We start from the raw sequence: 21,632 nt of genomic DNA, 5'->3' as shown, positions 1-21,632 counted from the left end.
TTTCACAACTCCTGGGGTGCCGTGACTGCCCCATCTCCGCCTGCATCTTTCTGTGCTTGTGCATCCTGGTTTCCTTCCTGCCCACTAAGCCTCTCCCTCTTCCTTGTACTTTGACCCATCTCAGCATCTTTCCATCCTTTCTCTCCCTCAGCTCTTGTGGGTATTTCTCTACCCCCCTTTCATGCTGATGCCCAGGTATCTCACATTAACATTCACCTCTGGACCCCGAGCGCACACTCCATTTCTTCTGTTTTTCTTTTTTAATAAGATGATGATCCTGTTGACAGTGTTGATGATAAATAGTCTTGTGCCCACTGTCTGGCATTTGAGGAGGATTTGACTTCCTTCTCTTATATCCTTGTGTCCCCCTGGAGGCCATCCACTCCCAGCTGTCAGGTGGTTGATGGGAATTAGGAGTCCAACAAAACCATGGACTCAAACAAAACTAAGTGGCTCATCCAGGGACCAAACCTGGCCTTATTAGCCCTTTGTTTATAACTTTAGGCTAACTTGTTCCCATCAGACTAATTAGCATGTCAGCGCTGTCCTGCGGTGGCCTGGGAACTATCCTGACTTGTCACTTAGCATTCTCAATTCGCTTAGTCCGAAGGTCCGTGTTGTAGGACCAGGCGCTTGGCTGACTCCTCTTTCCGAGACAGACTCAGATGCCCTCGGGATCACTGTGGAGCCATGCAGGGAAAACCCACGTGTATGTGGAAGGGGCACCACTGCAGACCCACCTTTGGACTGTGGTGGGTGTAGGAGCTTTTGTCTTTGTAGGCCCCTACCTCCTAGATTAAAAGATCTATTTTACAGCTTTGTTGGTACAAAGATGAAGGTAATCCAGACTGGATTCATTATTATGTATTCATTATTATTTACTTTTTTCTTCTGATTTTAAAAGACGTTAAAACATTTCCGGGGGCCCCTAAAAGTGGGTCGCCGGGCGCCACACTTCCTGTGCTTAATGGATCAGCTGGCCCTGAGGCTGCGACGGATCCCATCCCCAGGAGGGCTGAGCCCAAGCCTCTGCCTGGCAGAGCCTCTGGGACCCTCTGCCTCGCTGTGGTTTACTGATGAGTCAGAAGACACTGGATTTGTTCTATGAGGTTCGAGCTTCGATGGAAAGTTGTGCTACAAAGAACTGGTAGAACATGACATCTTGTCCATAACATTGGCTCCTGATTTAGTCATCTAGGGGGAAATCTAGACTCTGGAAATCTCAGAGTAGTAGAGATGTTAGGGGAGAGAGTTTTGTACTGCAGGCATTGTGGTAGGTGGGATTCCGACTTGACCCCTAAGAGTTGCACCCTGTGGTGTGCACGCCATAGAATCTCCTCCCTTCAAGGGGGTTTCACTCCCGTTAGGTTACTGCTCCGGTGATCTATCAGTTGACTTTGCGTTCATCAAGAGGGAGATTATCCTGGGTGGGCCTGACCTAATCAGGTGAGCCCTTTTTAAAAAGGGGGTGCTCGGCTCTTCTTAAGGTCAGAGGGATTTGAAGGGAGATGGTGTCTCCTGCTGGCCTTAAAGAAGCCAACAGCCATGCTGTGAATTGCCTACAGGATGTCTGGGGGAGGCAGCTGTGTGGCAAGGACCTGAGGGTGGCCTCTAGATGCTGAGAGCTGTCCCCAGCTGGCAGCCAGCAAGAAAAGGGGGACCTCGGTCCTTCCCCTATGAGAAGCCAAATTCTGTCAACAACCAGTGCACTTGGAAGAGGGCCCTGAGCCTCAGAGGAGATTGCAGCCCCAGCTGTAATCCTGATTTCAGCCCGGTGAGACTCAGAGCAAAGGACCTGGTTTAACCCATCCCTGGAATCTTGAACCGTGGAAACTGAGAGATGAGAAGTGAGGGCAGCTTTTAGCCACTGAATTGGTGGTAATTTGTGGCACACTAGACACCTCGTAGAGGCGTGCTGTGTGTCTCAATGTGGTGTTTACTTTGGAATTTAGGCTTAGAAAAGAGAGAGCAAGGGAAGATATGGGCCCCCACATACCCACAGCAGGAGGCAGAAAACATTCCTTAGAAGCGAGCTGCTTCAGTATCTCTCAGCCGCCAAGTCCTAGTCAAGCCCAGATACGTTGAATACTTAATTCTGCTCTAAGCGGGGCGCTGCCTTGGATAAAGCCCCATAAAAAAAATCAAGTATGTTCTTCAAAGCCGAAGCTCCTCTTTTGAAGTGATTTGCATGTCATTTGCACGCCGTTTCTTTAGCATAAAAATGCCTGGGATTTCCATCCTCATCCCAAGCATCTCCCCTCCCTGCCCCACCCTCCTCTGAGTCACTGACTGGCCGGGATCCCACCTTTGCCAGCTGCTTCCTTTGGGCTGTATACCCGGGTCAACAGTTCCATTTAGGAAGCTGCGTGTCTCGGCCGTGGAGGCAGCAATTATCAGGAGGCAGAAAGGCTGTTTTCAAAAATGGTTTTAGGTTTCTGATCCCGGGGGTGAAGGCCTGTGGGGATGGCACGGTACAGAGAAGGCTGCTGGCTGTGAGCAGGAGCCGGAGGCTGAGGAATCGATGGAGACATTGTCTGCGAGGGTGAGAGGCAATGACATTGCTTGAAGTCCTCCCCACACCCCAGGGGCCCGCCAACGTCCCGCCCTCGGCTCCCCTGTCCTTCCAGGCATCTCCCGGTAGACCGAGGACAAAGCCCTGCTTTGCCTGAAATAGTTTAGGAGACCAGCACCGAAGCCGTCTTAATACCCCAGCCCTGCTACTGATCTTTCTCTCCTGGTCTGCTGGGGTTGGTGCTTGTCTCTCTGCTCCCCTCGATGGATGTCTGATGGTTCAGCGCCCCCGGCACGGCGCTGAGGACACCTCTGTCCCTTCTGATGACCAGCCTCCCTCTGTCTTACTCGTCATTTTAGGCCATCTTTCACAACAGTAGTAACATTTCCCGGTTTTTCTCTTGTAGCCTGGAGACCTGGTTTTCATCTTGGGCCATTAGTCCCAGAGAATCCTGCTTTAGTTTCCATCTCTCTGCATCTGTGAAGTGAGTTTTCATGGACTATCACGTGTAGGCCGAGAATAAGTTGAGATTTGTGTTTGCATATCTCTGGGATTCTGCAAGGACTGCAGAGACGGGAGCACTGATCGCCCCTCTTTGTGAACACCGTGTTCAGATCGCTCTCCGCTGAGTATAGCGGCGCCCAGTGTGTGCACATTCCCACGCTTGCCCCTTGGGTCAGTGCGGTTACACCTTAAAGCCTGCACTGCCTTAGGACACTCCTGGTTGACCCCGGCACGCTGGTGGAGGCGTAGTGAGATTAGGAGGCAGAAGCTCCCGGTTCAAATCCTGCTCATGCCTCTGATGAGCAGTCTGAAGCTAAGGAATTCATCAGCTTTTATGACTCGGTTTCCTCAAATGTAAAATGGAAGGTGTGTTAGTATCCTAGCGCTGCTGAGACAACGTACCGCAGACTGAGTGTCTTAAACAGCAGAAATGTATTGCCTCGCATTCTGGAAGCCAGAGCCCAAGATCAAAGTGTTGGCAGGGTCGGTTCCTTCCGAGAGCGGCGAGGGGAGAATTTGTTCTAGGCCGCTCTCCTCGCCCTATAGATGGCCCTCTTGTCCCTGTGTCTTCGCATCAGCTTCTCCCCACGCCTATCTGTGTCCCAACTTCCTCTTCTTGTAAGAGGCTTAGATGAGATCCCGTCCTCACGACTTCATTTTGATTTAATTACCTCTTTAAGGGCCTGTCTTCATATAGAGCCCCATTCTGAAGTAGTGGGGGTTAGGATTTCAACATATGGATTTTAGGTGACGGGAGAACAGTTCAGCCCATAACGGGGACGATGATGCTCCCCGTCAGTCTACATCACAAGAAGATATTGATGCAAGAGAAGGCATGTTAGAAGCTGAGCATGGTATAGCCAAGAGGGTTTGTGAAAACAGGGTTGTTTTCTGTACCATTGGCGTCAATGCCAAGGATACTTCTTTCCAGCCCGATCCATCTTCTCTGCCTCGGCTCGCCCTGGATCTGGTGTTGCATTATTCTGGTACTTCGATTCCGCACCAGAAGTTCATCGGAAGAGGCCTCTTGAGCAAGGAGCCCACTGTGTGGGTTGTGACTGTCTTACAGATGGCTCTTTTGCTCTCTCTCTCTCTTTTTCCTGGAGTCAAGAAAAATCATTTTATAGTTGTCAAAGCTATAAAGATTGGTGATAAGCCAGCCTTTAGCCTTTCTTCCTCAGCAGTACCTTGAGAAAGATCTCTTTTCCAGTAGATAATAGAAAAGCTGGATTTTTTTTTTTGGTGAGGAAGATTGGCCCTGGACTAACATCTGTTGGCAATCTTCCTCTTTTTGCTTGAGGAAGCTTGGCACTGAGCTAAACATCAGTGCCAATCTCCCTCTGTCTTATGTGGGATGCCGCACATCCTGGCCTGACGAGCGGTGCTAAGTTTGCGCCCTGGATCCAAACCTCCGAACCCCAGGCTGCCAAAGTGAAGCATGTGAACCTAAGCACTACGCCATGGGGCCAGCCCCTAGAAGGGCTGGAATTTTTTAAATTATTATTATTTTTTATTGTGCTTAAAAAAAGAAGGCAGAGTTTCGTAGAATAATTACCTTTTTGGTTTTCATACCCTCTAGCTGATGTGACTACAGGCATGGACACACACACACACACACACACACACACACACACACACACGATAAATTCTACTGACTCATCTTTAAGGATGATAAACAGACCTTTATTTGTGAAAGTGATAGATAATTGAGGCCAAGGACCTCCACCCACCCTCTTTGATTCTTCTGGATAAAATATGATCGTGTTCCAGTGTAAGGAGAAACACTTAGCTGAATATTCTGAGCATTGGGCACAGAAAGTTGCTTTGAGCGTTGTTCCCTAAAGCTTCGTCGGCTGAACGTTAGTAGGTTTTATATATGGCCAAATCAGTCTGGGCAGAGTAGGTTTAAGCACAACCAGCTCTTTGCTGTGGGATTTCTCAGAGTCTTTATCTGCCTATGTGTGGACTTTCCCAAACTTTCTGTGTTTGTCCATGGACTCCTTTCTCTTGGCGCATCTCATGGAGCAGGGAACTCTGGGAAACTGCAGCTTAAGACAAAAGGAGTCATTAAGGAGATTTTGGTCCACACACAGAGGTATGTATGGTGTCTTGGTCAGCATGTTACTTTGACTACAGCAGGCACAGAGAGTAGTGACTTAAATAGTTTCCATTATTTTGAGCATAGGAGAACAATCATTAGATCACTATGAACTGTTAAGTTCTCAGTATTAGTATGAAATGTGGAGGCAGAAATTGCTGTGTTTGAGTGGCCGTTGATAGAGAGGGAAGCATGGAGAAGAGAATCCATTGTTTCGAGCTGTAGGCCAGTGTTTTTCCTATTTGACTAATAGATGTATTCCCTTTAAAGTAACTAAAAGTCACACATTCCCAGTGTTGATTTGAGCTGTTTTTACTGTACCATTACATGCCCGTTTATAAGCATAAATATGCACAAGCGTAAAGTTAGGGATACGTTAGTCCTTCTGCTTTTGGCTCTTCAACAGTCGTGAAACCAAAAACTTATCAGTTCACATCAAAACAACAAAATTGATAATATCAAAACCAGCAGCATATTCGTGATGTGGGAGAGGATGTTTTGCTAACAGTAAACCACCAGTTGCAAGTGCCAGTGGTACTGACCGCCACCATCAGCTCCCTTTGGTTCTGGAAGGTCTGTCCCACGAACGCTGCTGGATGGAGTCAGCAGTCCCACTGCTGTTCTAGAACTATTTGGAAACCTATGTCGTCTATACAGGGCTCCATGAAGTAATTTGGCCTGAGCTTGGCTCAAACACATCATCTATCTATTGAGTCTCCTCTCAACAATTAGCCCTTGACAATTGAAACAGTGCTGCTTGGTGCCAACTCAATTGTAAACACGAATGCAAACAAAGGCGCTGAAAGCGAGCAGTAGGACTTTGTTATAAAGAAGTCACCCTAGTGATTCATATTGTTGGTGTTATTTTTTTCTTTAAATTATCGTTTAAATGAAAATACAAAGTTAAAATCTTTTATGTAAAACTCTCAGGCCTCTGAGAATGTGTCCATGGGTCCCCATTAGAGAAACACTGTTTTAGGCAAATAAGATTGAGTGCTTGGGTTAACTGAGAGCTGTGGTTTGCAGGCCAGATCCTGGAGGGCTGCGTGGAATTCATGGGCTCCTGATGCTGCGCTCAACATTGTATGTCTGTGCATATGTGCTGCGGTAGATTGCAAAAATGCGACAAAGTCCTCTCCTGTTGTCATCCATACTCTGACAACGTGACACTGGATCCCCCCCAACAAGAGGTACAGCGGATTTTCCACCCCTTCAATCCAGATGGCCACTGACTCGCTGTGGTCCGTGGGATTGGTAGCAAATGTGGTGCAAGCAGAGAACAGCACTTGACACTGGACATTGCCTTTTCTGGCTGCCCCTGAAATCCTAAGTTTACCATATGTACCCAGCCTAGCCTGCTGGAGGATGACAGGCCACGTGGAGAAGAATCCTGGCCAAGAGTCAGCCAACTTCTGCCCAACAGCCTGCCAGCTGCCAGATGCATGTGCCGTCCTAAACCATCCAACCACCGGGCGAGCCATGAGCTGACCACAGATGCCCAAGTGAGTCCAGGCAATATTGACCAAGCCTTGGCAGACCAGCGGCAGCACCCAGTTGACTGGAGACTTATGAGGAATTGTAACTGGTTGCTGTTTTAAGCCACTAAATTTGGGGGTGTTTTGTTACCAAGCAATAAGTGTCTGATACACATGCATTTTCTTCTGGGAAGAGAAATCTTGTCTTTTAAAATTTTTGGAGGGATCTGATATACTCCAAAGGGATAACATAGGTCAGAAAAAAGTTGCGTGAGAAAGACCAGCTGGGGGTTCTCAAACTGTTGAGAAGCCCATAAAGGCTCAGAGTGGAAGATGTGGGTATATCTTAGTGAATACTGGGACTAAGTCTAGGAGTAGGCTGAGAGTGATGGATAATCATTGAGGATTAGAGAAAAAATACCTCATTATCCTTAGGTCCTTGCATTCCTTTAGATTTATCTTATTGTTTTAAGGAAAAGTTATATTTCGAGTTGCAAGAAAAAGCATAGTGGTTTGGAAAACTCTGCCAAACCCCACCTCTCTGTCAGTCATGCTAGTGGGAGATGTAGCTGTTTGGACCGCAGGCGGTAAGCCACTTACCTGGAATAGCTGTTGGAGGGCTGTCTTTGCAGACTCTCATAGAGCTGTATCTTTGCAGAGCCGTGTGGTGTGTCAAAATCTGTTTTATGTGATTAAATAGGCTTGATTATGAATAGTAATTAGGCATCAAAAATAGGAGAAAGTTTTCTCCCTAAAAAGATAGGTTGAGTAAGAGCATACTTACACAGCTTAAATATAGCTACAAGTCCGCCATTGACTTCCACCATTGTGAAGCTTCAGGCTAAGGTCATGGAGGGGATGGGGAGGAAGCTGGGAGACTGGCCTTGGGGAGGGATCATGGGCTTCGGGGTGGAAGGCAGCTCATTAGCTTCAACGGAGTGAACTGAGCTGCCCCACCTGAGTATTTCTGCTGGGAGGGGATGGAGACGGAACCTTTGGGTGGACAGTCGTGGGGTATCTTAGCGTCCCATCCTCAGGGCTGATACTGATGACCTTACACATCTTCAAGAGGATAGATGCTGGGGGTGGGTAGAAAGTCATGCTCTGTGCCAAGCTGGGATGTCTTTAATACTTGAAGCCTTTTCTTCCCCGTTCTCTGCTAATCCCTCCTTCCTGCTTTCTCAGGGCCTAAACCGTTTGTGGTTACCTGCATCTTTGTTTTGTCTGTTACGCGTTTTCCCTCTCCTTTTGGGTTTTTTTTTTTTTTTTGTAGTCTCCTTCATTCCAGTAAATTAATTGAACTATTGAACGCTGACCCTGTGCTGGGCCCTGACAGTAAAGCCAGAAGTCACAGCTCCTGCTTTAGGAATTTCCTAGTTTTGAGATCGCCAAGGAAACTGCAAGTTCCTGTGCAGTTTCGTAAATGTTATGACAGAAGCCTGTGCGAGATGTCAGAGGAGCAAAGAGAGGGAGGGTTTTATCCAGGCTGGGTCCATACTAGGCTGGGTTTTATCCAGGAAGGCTTCCTGGAGGAGGGAGCTCAGGCTTCTTCAGCTGGAATTTTAAAAGCAGTAAGTATGGAACAATTAGGAGTTTGAAAACCTGCCTCGCTGGCCACTAATCGGCTGCCGTGCTGTGGCTGTAGGGAGAAGGAGCTGAAGCTGAGTTAGAAGTGTGATCCTAGTGCCTTGGACAGGACAGGGTGAATTGTGCTTCAAAAGCCAGATAGGGACCAAGTGCTTTGAATTGCCATTCTCCTTGTCTTTAGGACTCCTGGCTATGCGCCATGAACCCTGAACATGTAGGCACAGTGAGGCAGGGAAGATGACAACTACCTGCCTGCTAGAGCCCGAGGCAGGATGGCACCCTCTGCCTCAGTGGTATACCACTCTGCGTCTCTGTTTGCTTTGAGGCTGACCGCTTGTCACCCTGAGCCAGCCTGGCCCTGGGCCGCAGGCCGCTGCTGGGCTCCCCAGGAGAGAAGGTCATCTATTATGTAAGCATCATCCATATTCCGGCTGGTGATCAGGGGCGACATTTAACTTTTTTTCCATTATGTGGAATAATTTAAGCTTGTGTTACGAGTGTCATTATTATTGCAATTTCTCAGTAATAAAAACAGCATCAATTATTTAACATCGCCTTGTATGTCTGGGTTAAATGGGGATGGCAGGAGGCTGGGGCAGGGAGGAGGCAAAGCCCACACAGGGCTCCAGGCCCCTTCCCCAGCATCAGAGCGCCCCAAGTCCCTAGGGGGTGCAGATTCTCTACTGGGGTGTAATGCTTTAGCTGTGGCTGGCAGGGGGCACCAATTAATCCTCTGACCTTTCCCTTCACCGTTCCTCAGGGAGTTTTGACCCACTGACAAGCCTCAATTAAAGAGACTGCAGTCCAGGGGGCCGGGGAGGCGCAGAGTCATCATGGAGTCCCCCGGCCCGAATGAACATGATAGGAGGTGTGTGTGGGTTTGGTGAAGGTCAGGCTGGCTGCAAGTGTGCTGGTGAGTATTAGAGGTTAGAGTGCTTTCCCTTCTTCTGGCAGCTGTTAGTAGCAGTGACCCATCCCAATGGGGGAAGAACCAGACACGGGTGAACACGTTGAAGATTGTTCCTGCGCCTCAAATGCACCAGGCTGCTTGCCACAAGTTTTGGGGGGCTGATGGCACTCCTCCACTTGTGCTTTGCATGGGGGGCCTTCGTTGGCCACGGTAGACTTCATCTGGAGATGACTGCATCCTCTCGGCTACACTCTAGGCTTTTCCTTTTGTGAGTCATTTCTTTAGGGCTCTAGAAACATCAGCAACCAGCAGTTGTCTTCCTCGTGCCTGGGACAGCAAACCCTGATAAACGGCACCCGGCTTTTATTTTTCGAAGGAGATATACACACATTCTTTTCTGAAGCCTTCGTGTTTTCGTGTAAGGCATGTTGCAGGCTGCTTCCTGCCTTCCCTTTCCCTCCCCCCTCATTTTATTTCCTCCTTCTTTCCCTTTCTCTCCGCTCCTTCTCTTTTCCTTCTGGAAAGTGCTAATTATTCTCCAGCTCTGCCCCTTTGCGTGTCCTTTCCGGAGTGGGTGGAAGTTACTCTGTTTATTCTGAGCCAGGGACTTGCCCCAAACCATTAATAATAATAATAATAATAATAATAATAATGATAATAATAATAATAATTATTATATCGCAAGACGGCAGTGATCTTAAGTTCCACGGCCCTGGATGGGTGTTGCCTGGTGTCAGCCCCCTGCCTGCTCTCTGTACCAAGCTGGATTTGCAGGAGTGGGTGGGGAGGAGGGGCAGGGACAGGACTTGGGGGGGGAGGGAGTGGCGCAGAGGGAAAAGGAGACTTGTGGCTTGGGAAGGAGCCTGTATATTTGGCACCTTGACATTTGGGAGCTGCAGGGGGACAAGCAGCCTTGAACTGTCCAAAGCCCCAGGAACCCAGCTGAAGCTGCCATGGGGTGGGAGGGGGACTCCCTACCCCGCTGATGGGCAGCCCAGCAGACTCTCAGGGCTGCGGTGGAAAGTGGAGAGCAGCTTGCATTAGTCACATGTTTGCCCTGGAAAGGATCGTGCTCCCACCTTGCCATCCTCTCAGGGCTGAACGGAAAGGTTTTGCGGGGATTAAAAAAAAAAAGCTCCAGAAATGTGAGGAAGTGATAATATCAAGTAAAGAGGGATGTGCTGCCATCAGCAAAGCAGGAGGAGGATGCAGAGAAGGAATTTCTCCTGGCACCTTGGTCCCTCCAGCACAGGCCAGGCTTCCGTGAAGAATTCAGCGCCCCCTCCGCCCGCAGTCCGCATGCTCTGTGAGCCGGTGGGGCTCCGTGGAGCAAGGGCTGTGGTCGGCCCCACGGGATTTTGAGGCATCTTGGCCCCAGAAGGGCTTCCTGACTTTTTCCATACCGTCACGGACTTTATGATAAATCCACCAAAGAGGGCTGGCATCTCTTACCAGGGCTGTTCCTTGAAATTCCCAGGGACGTATTTCTCTGTTTCCCTCATCAACAGTTGAGACTGGAGGGTGGCAGATGTTGGGAATCCCAGAAGGGAGTCTGAAGGGTGCCTGGGCTCAGAGACACTCGGAGAGCGTTGCCAGGCGTGGGGGATAGAAGAAGCTGTCCTTGACGTCATCCCCTCATTCTGTGGATGCTCCCTGCAGCTCACATGCTGCACAGCAGGCCCCAGCCCTCCTGAGGGCTCAACGAGGGATCAAGCGATGGGAGTAGGGGCACAGTGGTGGGGGGTACAGATATGCTGGGTCTTGTCTACCTTTTAAAAGGGCAGCTTCTAAGTGCACTTGGGGTGGGATTTTCTTAGTACACCTCACTCCCAGCCCTGAAAGAGAACAGTACAACCAACAGAATAACGGTTGATAAAATGGTCAGAGGATGTGGCGGGGAGGGGAGATGCCTGCCCTCCTGTTCCTTGCCTGAAACGCTGTCTTCAGAATTCAGTGTGGCTTCTTCTCTTACTTTCAAGTCTTTGCTCAAACGCCATCTTCTCAAAGAGGCCTCCCTCAGCATTTCTCTGAAGGAGCGCTCGTCTTCACTTTTTCGTGATGAGCTCGCGCTTCTGAAATGCTGGAACGATGCCTGGCACAGCGCTGGAACCCCGTGCATATTACTGTTATACTAGGATGGCTGTGATAACCATGGCTATAACTTATTTTTCTTCTTAACATTATCACTACCTGGCACTCTATTTTGTAACTTATTGTTGGTTTGTCGTCTGTCTCTAGAAGGAGAATGCAGATTCTCCAGATTCATGAGACTGGCTATTTTGTATCACCAGAACCTGGAATAGTTCTGGTATACAGTTGATGCTTAATAAGAATTTGCCAAATACATGAGGGCAGGCAGGTAGGCTCCCCAGAGAAAGCAGAAAAATTCTTATCTTTCCAGTAGAAATGAAGGTCTGTGAGTTCCTTGCGGTCCCAATAATACAGGGAGCCTTAGGGTCCCAAGCATCCTAAATCTTTCTAATGCAGGCTTTCTTACCCTCGGTACTGTTGCCATTTGGCCAGATCGTTCTGTGTTGTGTTGTGGGGGCTGTCCTGTTCATTGTAGGATGTTTACCAGCATCCTTGGCTTTGACCCACTGGATGCCAGCATCACCCGTCTCCCTCACCCCCACATACAAAAATGCCCATTGCCAAATGTCCCTTGGGGGGCAAAATCACTGCGCCTGAAAAGCACTGTTCTCAAAACCAGAGCCTCTCCAAGCTGCACTTTACTAAGTGGGCTCCAAATAAGCAGCTTCGAGCCTCTTCACGCTGCTGCATTTCTCTGTAATGAAGTGGTTCTCTCTCCAGATTCTTCCCCCTGTTATGCATCAATCACATTATAAAGAGAAGGAAGACAAAGGAAGGAGAATCAGCCGACAGACTCTCTTAGTGAAACACGGCTTTTATTGCTGCCATGACTCCTCAGATGTCAGCACGAGATGTAGAACGAGAAATAATTAAAGCACGTAAACAAACAAGAGCTGCGACTACATGGCCCGGACACCAGCTGTCACTCGGGGGAAGCTGGAGGGGGCTTCTGCAGGGGGAGAGACTGGCCTTGTTCTCAAAGTCCCTTCTGTCCCCAGGATTCCGTCCTGTAGTGTCAGCCTCGACTGTGGGACGGTGTGACAGGCTGCCTCTCTCTCTGCTTCTCCCAGTGACAGAGCCGTGAAATCCTGCGGCCCCCAGGATTCTACAGAGGGACCGGAGAACTTGAATGAGGGTGGCTCAGACAGAGCCAGAGGGCTTTCTTTCTCCTTTTAAAACAAGGTTAAGTGGGGTGTCGGCATCCGTGTTAAAGTGCACGATAGAGGACATTGCAAATAAACGATCAGGACAATATTGATGTATTGGGCAAATGAGAATACAGGAAGAAAGGCCTTATGTGTTCATTTTTAACATTTAGTTGGAAGGAAATAATGAAATAAAATATCTGAATCGTTAGGTTCTCTTTCTGATCCCTGATCAACGTGACAATGAGAGAACTGAAAGAGGGGTGTGTGTGTGTGACATAGTCAGGTATAGTGTTTGAGAGATTCCTTCACGAAAGAAACTCATCCAAGAAAACAGATTTTGGATTTGCTTATAAATGGATGCATGTCAGTGATTGCCTCATAAGCCTTCTCCACTCCCCATTAGAGGCACATATTTTAAATGGAAACTTCATTTGTTTGGAATGATTTTTGCCTGGTTTTCAGAAAATAACTGCTGGTTTTTGCCCATCTGGATGATTCTTCTCACCTTCCCTTAGCGTCAAGGTGTTTGGGTGAAAGGGGAGGTGTGTGTGTTGGTGGCGTCGCCTGTCTTCCTCGTTCCCCTCGAGGTCACGTGCACTGTAAGCCGTCAGCAGGGTCAGGGGTTCCCGCTGAGGCCTTTGGCCCGTCATGGAGTCATCTGTTGGCTCCCGGCTGTAAGCTCCATAAGAGCTGGGACTTTGTCTTGTTCGTCAAGTATCCAGAAAGTTGACAATCAATCGATATTTGCTAAGTAAACGTGGGGGATCGAAATTAAGACTTTGCCTAGTTAATGCGAAAACAGCTGAATTAACTAGTTACAGACAAAGCGTGGTTGTTTTAAGGCCATTGGGTCTTAACGCCAAATACGTTGTGCCATCTGTGACTCTCAGGGTGTCCTTCCTTTGAGGTGATATTGTGTGGATCTCCTCCCCTTTTGATCTCATGAGAAACGTGAAGATGGTGAATTCCTGAAAACGTGACCTTGGTTCCTGTACTGAGGCTGCCATCCGAGCCAACCTGCCGTATAGGCTTCTTTTGACAGTCCATTGTGCCATTTGGTGATGAGGTGTGTGGAGTGGGGGTTTGATGTTTGGCATCCATCTTTCCCAGCATGTGTCTTTCCCATTTCTAGGATCAGCGCCGACCCATCAGATCCCATTTTTGTCACCCCAAAAGTTCTACAGCCAGAAAGCTTGTTTCCTAATGACCCAACCTGGCCTGACAGCTGTCTGTGGCCCAGGGACTGGCTAAGCCCTGGAGCTCTTGGCCAAGGTTGGCAAGGCGCCCGGGCAGCTCGGCTCTGGGGCGGGGGGCTGGGGAATGAAGACAGTAGAGATGTTACAGTGTTGCCACTGCTTCTTGTTTCAGGGTGCAGCAGAAGACCCCCACACGGCCCTGGCGCTGAACTTCGACTCTGCGTTGGTGAAGAAGAAGTCTGATGCTGAGGGTCCCAGGCTGCTCTTCCCTGAGAGCGAACTTTCCATCCGGATAGGTAGAGCTGGGCTTCTTTCAGGCAAGCTCCCTGCTGCAGACCGTGGGCTGAGTTAGACAGGGTAGACTTGGGCCTGGTGGTAGGAGGAACGGCGAGGAAAGTGCCAGGTGCTCCGTCCTCTCCGTCCGGGTCACTTACCTCACTGCAGCGCAGGGCTCTGCCGGCGTCCGCCCCGTGCCTTCCTTCCTCATTTGTTCTCCAGACCACTCGCTTAGTGCACAGGGGGCAACAGTGCCTTGTGGTTATCTTTCCAACTTGGACAAGTGGACGAGGACCCCCTCTGATGCGGTTGGGCTCATTTGGGTTAGAGCATGTGGGCATTTGTGCCTCTGTCTCCCTCTCTGACGGACCCGGAATGCTCCTTTCCATGTACTTGACTTTCATCTTTTTGATTCATCTGGGCAACTGTGGGTGTTTCTCTCGCTGATTCAGTTTGGAACCTAAAACCACTGGCAGCAAAGTTGTGCCTTTTCTCTTAAGTTGGAGGCGATGTGTCCCTTGAGGGGAAGCAGAGAGCAGTTCCTAAATCTTTGTGGTGGGGTGCAGATGGGGCTGTTACCCACTGAGAAGGAGTTGAAGGTGCACTGGAAGGATTCCATCATTCTCCACTCTCAGTGTGAGACCCCGCTCCTTGCTCAGTCATCGCTCACTCTGGGCATGTGGCTAATTGAAGGGCCACTTAGCAGGAGGAGAGGTGGGTGCCCTTCTTTTCCTTTGAATTTAAAGTCCCCCGTTTAGCCTGCAAGCCCCAGGCTCTATGAAATGTTTGTCCTTTGCCCTCCCCAGTTCTTCCGTAGACCACGGATTTAGGCACTAAAACCATGCAAATGATGTTGAGAATGGGTGCCTCCTCCCTTGCACAGAATTCTCTCTTGAGTGAATTGAGGAGAAACAGACTGGAGACTGGTCGCTGTCTTCACGTCAGTGGTTTAAGAGAGAAAAGTCCTTTTCCGTTTAATTTGAGATTTTCACCACGTGTGGGCTAAGATGACCTCTAGACCTTGGGGACAGTAAACGTGCAGAAGTTACAGCGATGCCGCAGCCACTTCTCAGTTATGTGTGTTCAGATTATGTCCTGCATGAATTATTCATGGAGAACGCGGATCTCTTCTCCACTTGGGTTAATCCTCATTGCCTCCCACAACTTCCTCTGTGGGAAATAAAAACTCATCTAACATGAGCTCAAGTAATAGAGGGTTAGCACGAAAAATCTGCCCCCTGCCTCGAATCACACATGTCATTCTTACTCAAATCAGAACAACTTAGGTGCTGGCTGCTGTTCTCTTTTTATTGGAGGATCAAGAACTGTCTGGTGACCAGGATGTGGCACCGTCCTCTAGTACAGCTTGTCATTTTTCACGTCAAGTCGTGGGAACATGGGGACAGAAGGCTCTCTCTCACTTCTCACTAGCGATACTGTGTTAGCAGTACCGTGTGTCCCTTTGAAGACTTTACAATCCTGATTCTGAGCCTTCTCTAGGATAAAAAAGTTGGCCAGATTTTATTCTATCCCCTTTTTTAATCTTCAGGGCCACAGGGGGAGGGTTCACTGCCTGTCGATCAAAAAAGGTGAAAAATGGCCATCCCTGTGATGGACCTTTTCCAATGGGGCCGTGGGGATACAGGGCCGGTGAGAGTTGGCTCTGCAGGAGAGTCTCCCGGGACTGCTGGGTCTTCTTGACCAAGCCAGGGTGAAGCGGTGAGTGAGGGCTGTGTGGGAGGGAGATACAATCCTGTCCTCTGCTCAGGAACACCTAGGCACAGCCTGTTACCTGGTTACCAAGCAACCCTCGGTCGGTCGCTGCCTCTGCCAACTGCTCAGATACAAAGGCACATGCAACACTTGGGGGAGCACGAAGATGGTTTGCCAACCCTGAGAGAGCCTAGCCGTCCCTCTCTGGAAAGGTCACCATCCCTCTTACCTGGGCACACCTGTGGGTGTCAGGCAGTTGAAGACTCTAAAACTGATAATGGCTGTTTGATGATTGGCCTCAGGCAGATCAAGCCTGAATATGCATTATTTGTACCATCTGGATTTGCCCTTAAGCTTGCTGTAAATGGAGCAAGGAGATTGGTTTAATGGGTATTTAGTGATGAACATCAGCCTTTAAAAAATAGTATTGGTGCTGCCATTATCATGTTCTGTAATTGGTTCAGCAAGAGGAAAAGCCAGAAAAGCCGCGCTGTGGGAGAGAAGATTCAGCTGCTCTGAGCGGTGGCAGCAGCCTGAGCTGGGAAAAGCTTTTATGAGATCCTTGCCTATTTATGTCTTGGTGCCAAATGTTTCACGATATCAACTATTCTCAAGGCTGGGGATATTCTGGGACTTAGCTAGACCCGAAGTTCTTTTAAAACTATCAGTCTCTCTCTCTTTTCAACTATTTATTTATCTATCTCCAATTAGCTTTCTTTTAATTAAAAAAGTAATAACATGGATTAAAAATAAAGACGTAATTTTTCTTCCGGCATCAAATCCCTTACGGTCCAGGCTCCCATCACAGATTCAAGCCCTGTTCCTAGTTCCTTGCGTCCTTTCAGAAATATTGTGTTTCCAGTCACATTTGGCCTGCTGATCTGTAGCTTGTGTTTTTCACTTAACACATTTTGGTCTTTGTTTCCTGGGGTGCTCATCGATTCATCCCACTCTTGTTGTTGGCCATGATCTTACCTAATTAGTCTCCTCTTGATGGTCCTTTAGGTTGTTTCCAATCTTGTGCTATTTTAAAGAATGTGGTAGAGAACATTTTTATACGTACACTTCTGTGGGCAATTATAGTGTTGAGAAAATTCTAGAAACTAGGCCAGGGCTTCTCTACATCTGGGGTCTATGAATGGCTGCCAAAAGGTTCATGAACCTCTTGAAATTTCATGCAAAGAAATTTGTGATTTTGGAAGGCAAGGGTCTATAACATCCTTCACCCTTCAGATGGCTCCATGACCCCCATGTTCATCTCCATCTTGGGTCTCTGCCTCAACCCACCCCGTTCAGCTGCCCAGTTGGGCTTTTTTTTTTTTTCCCCCTCTTTTTTCTCACTAGCTCTCTCTTTAGGCTGAAGAAGGGTAGTAAAAAGTGAATCAATCCTTTCTTTCACCAACTGTTAACTGCCCCCTTTCGGAATGTTGTTCGTTCTGAGGGAGGAGGCTGAAACTCTTCAAGAGAGATGGTTTTTTTCATTCATCCATTAGCGTGGCAGATGGAGAACTGTCTGTAATTTTGTGTATCTGTGGAAGGAACAGGAGTAGGCATTATTTTCCAGGAGAGAAAGAGGTGGATTTAATTTGGGAAATTCTTTACTTGTGAAGTGGCCCCTATTGCTCGTTTCCAAAGCTCATTGTGGGGCAAAGTGAATGGGTACTGAAGTCAGGCAAGCATAAGCTGTAGGAAACTCTGGGTAGAAACAGATTTTTCCTTGACGTCCTATTCTTTTCTAATAGGAGAATGCACCTGGCAATAATAATTCCATCTAGGCAGCCTGGCCAATTAGAAACCACGTTTTGCAAAATGAAAGCAATGCAGACCTAATAACTGTTAAGTGGGTTTTGAGTTTGGATAAATTACCATCACCAGTCCATTAGCAGCATTTATCTGTTTGCATCTTAGTCTAAAATCTTGAATTCCTTATTGGTTATGCTACTGACCTGCTGGGTGGCATTTTCCTGTGGAAACAGAACTGATCTTGGGCGAGAGAATTTGCCTTTTCTAACTCAAGGTTCCCAAGTGCCCGACCCCCAGGTGAGCGCCCCTACAGCTTGTCCCTGCAGAGCCATGATGGAGTTCAGGTGTTCTTGGATGCCTTTCTTTCTCCTGAAGGCACCCTCACTTCTCCTCCAGATATCATACTGCCCTGTTTTAATCTTGTACTTGGAATCGTGTCTCTCTCCTATTTGCCCTGTTAAACATCCTCACTTAGGTGCCTCTGGGAAAAGATTTGATAAACTGATGAACACGGGGGTATTAACTGTTGACAGCATTTACTGCTGCTCGTGTGTTTGCATTTTAACTGGGTTCAATTTCTCTAGCTGAAGGATAACCCCAACAGATGGATTTTCACATTGGCCTTTGGAGGACTTTGGTTTTCGGCATAGTGTGGGGCTGTGGGAAGGCAGCCAGGCTGTGTGGGGTGGAAGCCCTTTTTGGAAGATAGCTGCTCATTCTCTCTAAGACCAGCCAAGTGTATTCAATGCCCAACTCCTAGATTTCCCTGGCGCTGACATTCCTTGGAATAGCCTAATCCTAGGGAAGCAAAGAGGATTTAGTTAAACAGCTTCAAGGCTCTTACGATCATCATTTTTTTCTTCTTCCATATCTTCTGACTTCCCAAGTCTCCCCTGGAGGAGATGCTCCTTCTGTCGCTGATATTTCCAGTCTTGTGTAGTGAACTTAAATTTGATCAGGAGTCAGATGTAGCTCCTAGAAGAAATTTAAAGTGTTTCTTTATAACTAGATCTCCAAAATAGTGCATTTAGGCAAGTCTCTGAGATGTTATTAGTAATTTTAACTTTGTATCGGTAAGATCTCTAAAGATGAAAGAATAACTTTACGGTTATTCATGTAGATTTAATATCTCGGCATATGATTTTAGCAGTTAAGCTCTTTTTTTCCCCCCTATAACTGGTTGGTTACGGGACACTTTAGAATCTTTTCCTGGCCTGAGACAAGTTGTCTGGGGACTGAAGAATAGCAGGTCCTGGCATTGCTGCCTCCTTTCTGGGCTGGGGCCTGTCACCTGGGTTTCTTCATTCAAAGGTTGGGAAGGAACCCAACCTGGCAGCGCACAGCAATAGCACTTGAGGCTATTAAAATGTGCCCCATTTTAAAACAAAAAAATTTTTGCAGATGGATGAAGAGCAAAGTGTTCACTAATAATACTTACCAGGAGCTCTTGAGCATCATGGATGTTAAATAAAATAAGGAGGTAATACAGAAATACCCTCTTGAACAGGGCGCTATGTGGGTGGCATGAGTGACCGTTACGTGTCCCAGCTCTGGGGAACATTATTAGGGGGATACGTTTTATAGATTCTTCTGCTTCTGAAGAGTGTTTTATTTCACCTAAAATTTAGCACTCATATAGCTCCTTTCCTGTTTGTTTGACTTTTTAAAAATTTAGTCCCGGTTTTCTAAGCTAGGCAGTCATTTTGGAGTGCATTTTCATGAGGTCCAGGCCTAGAGGCAATTTGGCTCCTGTATATATACGCTAGGACTGCCGTAATAAAGTACCACAGATGGGTAGCTTAAACAGCAAGAGTTTATCTTATCACAGCTCTGGAGGCTAGGAGTCTGAGATTAAGGTGTCAGCAGGTTTGGTGTCTTCCGAGGCCTCTCTCTTTGTTTGGAAGACAGCTGTCTTCTCCTTATGTCTTCACACGGTCTTCTCCACCTATCTGTGTTCTTCGTCTCTTCTTACCGGTCATACTGGACTAGGGCCCACCCTAATGACCTGCTTTTAACTTAATTACCCCTCTAAAGATCCTAACTCCGAATACAGTTAAATTCTGAGGTGCTGGGGGTTAGGACCTCAACAGAGGAAGTTGAGGGGGACACAACTCGGCCCATCACAACACTGAATAATTTTTTGGAAAGTTGTCTTCCCGAGGACGGTCATCAAGCTAGAGGAATACCAGGTGACTAGAAAACTGGGTTCTCTTGTTTCCTTTGTCTTTTAGATTTCTCTCACGGTATTTCTGTCTCCTTACCCGTCAGTCTCACACCTGGATGGGCTGGGAACGCTGAGTACGCAGGATGGGAAAACGTTGAATGAAGTTGAAAAGTTAGAGAGAGCTCAGGAAGAAAGTTAAATGATTTTAAGTCTGATCTTATACGACTGCTGGCAGGTGTGTAGTTTATGCTAATGAAATCAAAGCGGGGGCGGGGGGGGGGGGGGGGTAGTAATGCTGTCCCCTCCACTAGCACCTGAAATGGTAGACGCAGGTAACTTCTGGGGTGATTACTGTCAATACACATTTGAGTGTAGACGTGCTCTTCTGACCGTATCCGTTTCCTAGGGCCGCATAACAACGTACCATGGCCTGGGTGGCTTGAAACAACAGAAATTGATACTCTCACAGCTTCGGAGGCTAAAAATTCTGAAATCAAAGCAGTGGCGGGGCCACGCTCTCTCTGAAGGCTCTAGGGAGGGGACCCTTCCTTGCCTCTTCTAACTCCTAGTGGCTCCTGGCATTCCTTGGTTTGTGGCCGCATCACTCCAATCTCTATGGCTGTTGTCACGTGGCCTCTTCCCTGTGTGTGTCTATGTGGCTGTGTTTCAATCTCCCTCTCCCTTCTCTTATAAAAACACCAGTCGTTGGAATTAGGGCCCACCCTAATCCTGGATGGCCGCTTCGTAACTTAGCTAATTACACCTGCAAAGATTATTTTCAAGTAAGATCACATTCTGAGGTTCCAGGTGGACATGAATTTGGGGGGACTGTTTTCAACCCAGTACACTGACCAACCCCATACCCTGATTAGTCCATGACCAGGCTTCAGGAGCTCGGTTAGTGTGGAGGGGCTCGTTTGTCGTGTCCGAGTGAGGGATGGGGGAGAGAATGGGAGGAGGCTAATCCTGGCGGTAATAAAGACCAATTTGACTCCACGGGAGGCTTTAGAGCAGCTGCCCAGGCTCTTTGAAATATTTATTAAGTGTCTACTGAGTTAGGGATACTGTCTTCTTATGCAAAATTTAACATTTGCTGGGCTAGCAAGTTCTCTCATATTTATAAGAGTTCTGACACATTCGTTTCAGCTCATAAGTCTATTAAACTGGGAAATGTGTTTTTAATGTGCTTTTGGGAAACAGAGCAGAGAAGTGGCTTGGGCAGCCTCAGCCCCCGTTAGGATATTCCTGCCAGGCTTTTATTACCCAGAGATTTAGAAGGCTGCTGCCAAAGCCAGGCAAACTGGGCTCTTCTTGTATTATTTTGTTTTGTTTTTCAGATGTTATGTTTTGCAGAAGTTCCTTAAGCTGGAGAAGTACAGGGTGGCACTTGGGCTGCAAGTATTGAGATCTTCAGGCGTCCTTTCTATTTATTCACTCCCATCTCAATTTTTTTGTTATGTTAGGTTGCCTGTTATGAAAAGTGCTTAAGAAGGAATGGAAGCCGGTTTATAGCCCTTGAAACTGGGGGGAAATTGATGACGCATACTGAGATAGGCGGCCTTAGAGAAGGAATGGGTGAGTGGGGAAGATGAAGAGTTGGGGTTTGAACCTGTGTGATCAACAGCAATAACTCCAGCCTCTGGATGGGGTCAGTGCAGCCCTGCTTTGAAGAAAAGGAGTCAAATGATAAGCTCCATTCCACCTGGGCTTTCTCTATCAGCATGCACCTCCATTCGACCTCCCGTCTCCTCTTGGGGTTGTGTGTCTTCTGGTATTTTGTTGTGCTTTCTTCTCTCTAGTGCATCTCCCCTCCTGGGACCAGAGAAGGAAAATAGCTGCAAGTACAGTATCTGAAAACAAAATCAGTTGTCTCAGTGAAACATGATTTCAAGGGTCGTAGCATTTTGAAGCTAGAGATATTAAGGGATGTGCCAGCGACTCCCAGTTGGTTGTCCCAAACAGCACCAACTCTCAGGACTCCTGACTCCTTCATTACCCCAAACTAACTATCAGCTGGTAGGGCAGCTACCAACTATCAACTAGGCAGAGGCGTTCCTTGAGGATGGCGGAAGAGGATGCGCAAGATGTCTCTTGTGGCTTCAGATATGGTGAGCTGGAAGTCTCTGCTCTCTTCCCTAAGAGCCCAGGCTCACCTAGCGATTTCTCAGTGCTGATCCTCAGCAGGCGTTCGTAAGCTTTGCTCAAGTCCATCTTG

The 21,632-nt window shown here is 47.8% G+C and overlaps 1 protein-coding gene across 5 annotated transcripts in view; it reads left to right on the top strand.

The window, feature by feature from the left end:
• The window catches only part of SLC39A11 (solute carrier family 39 member 11), a 339,059-nt gene that overhangs the window by 93,980 nt on the left and 223,447 nt on the right, over window positions 1–21,632 (top strand). For 3 of the 5 annotated variants that reach the window (XM_046676894.1, XM_046676896.1, XM_046676892.1), the window contains one exon: window positions 13,694–13,838. In XM_046676894.1, coding sequence (XP_046532850.1) covers window positions 13,694–13,838 — 145 coding nt within the window. The remainder of the gene's footprint in view (window positions 1–13,693; window positions 13,839–21,632) is intronic. The other 2 variants (XM_046676895.1, XM_046676893.1) reach the window with 1 other exon arrangement.

This window comes from Equus quagga, chromosome 11 (genome assembly GCF_021613505.1).
Source record: "Equus quagga isolate Etosha38 chromosome 11, UCLA_HA_Equagga_1.0, whole genome shotgun sequence".
Taxonomy (NCBI): domain Eukaryota; kingdom Metazoa; phylum Chordata; class Mammalia; order Perissodactyla; family Equidae; genus Equus; species Equus quagga.
This window is presented reverse-complemented; position numbering and strand designations above follow the sequence as displayed.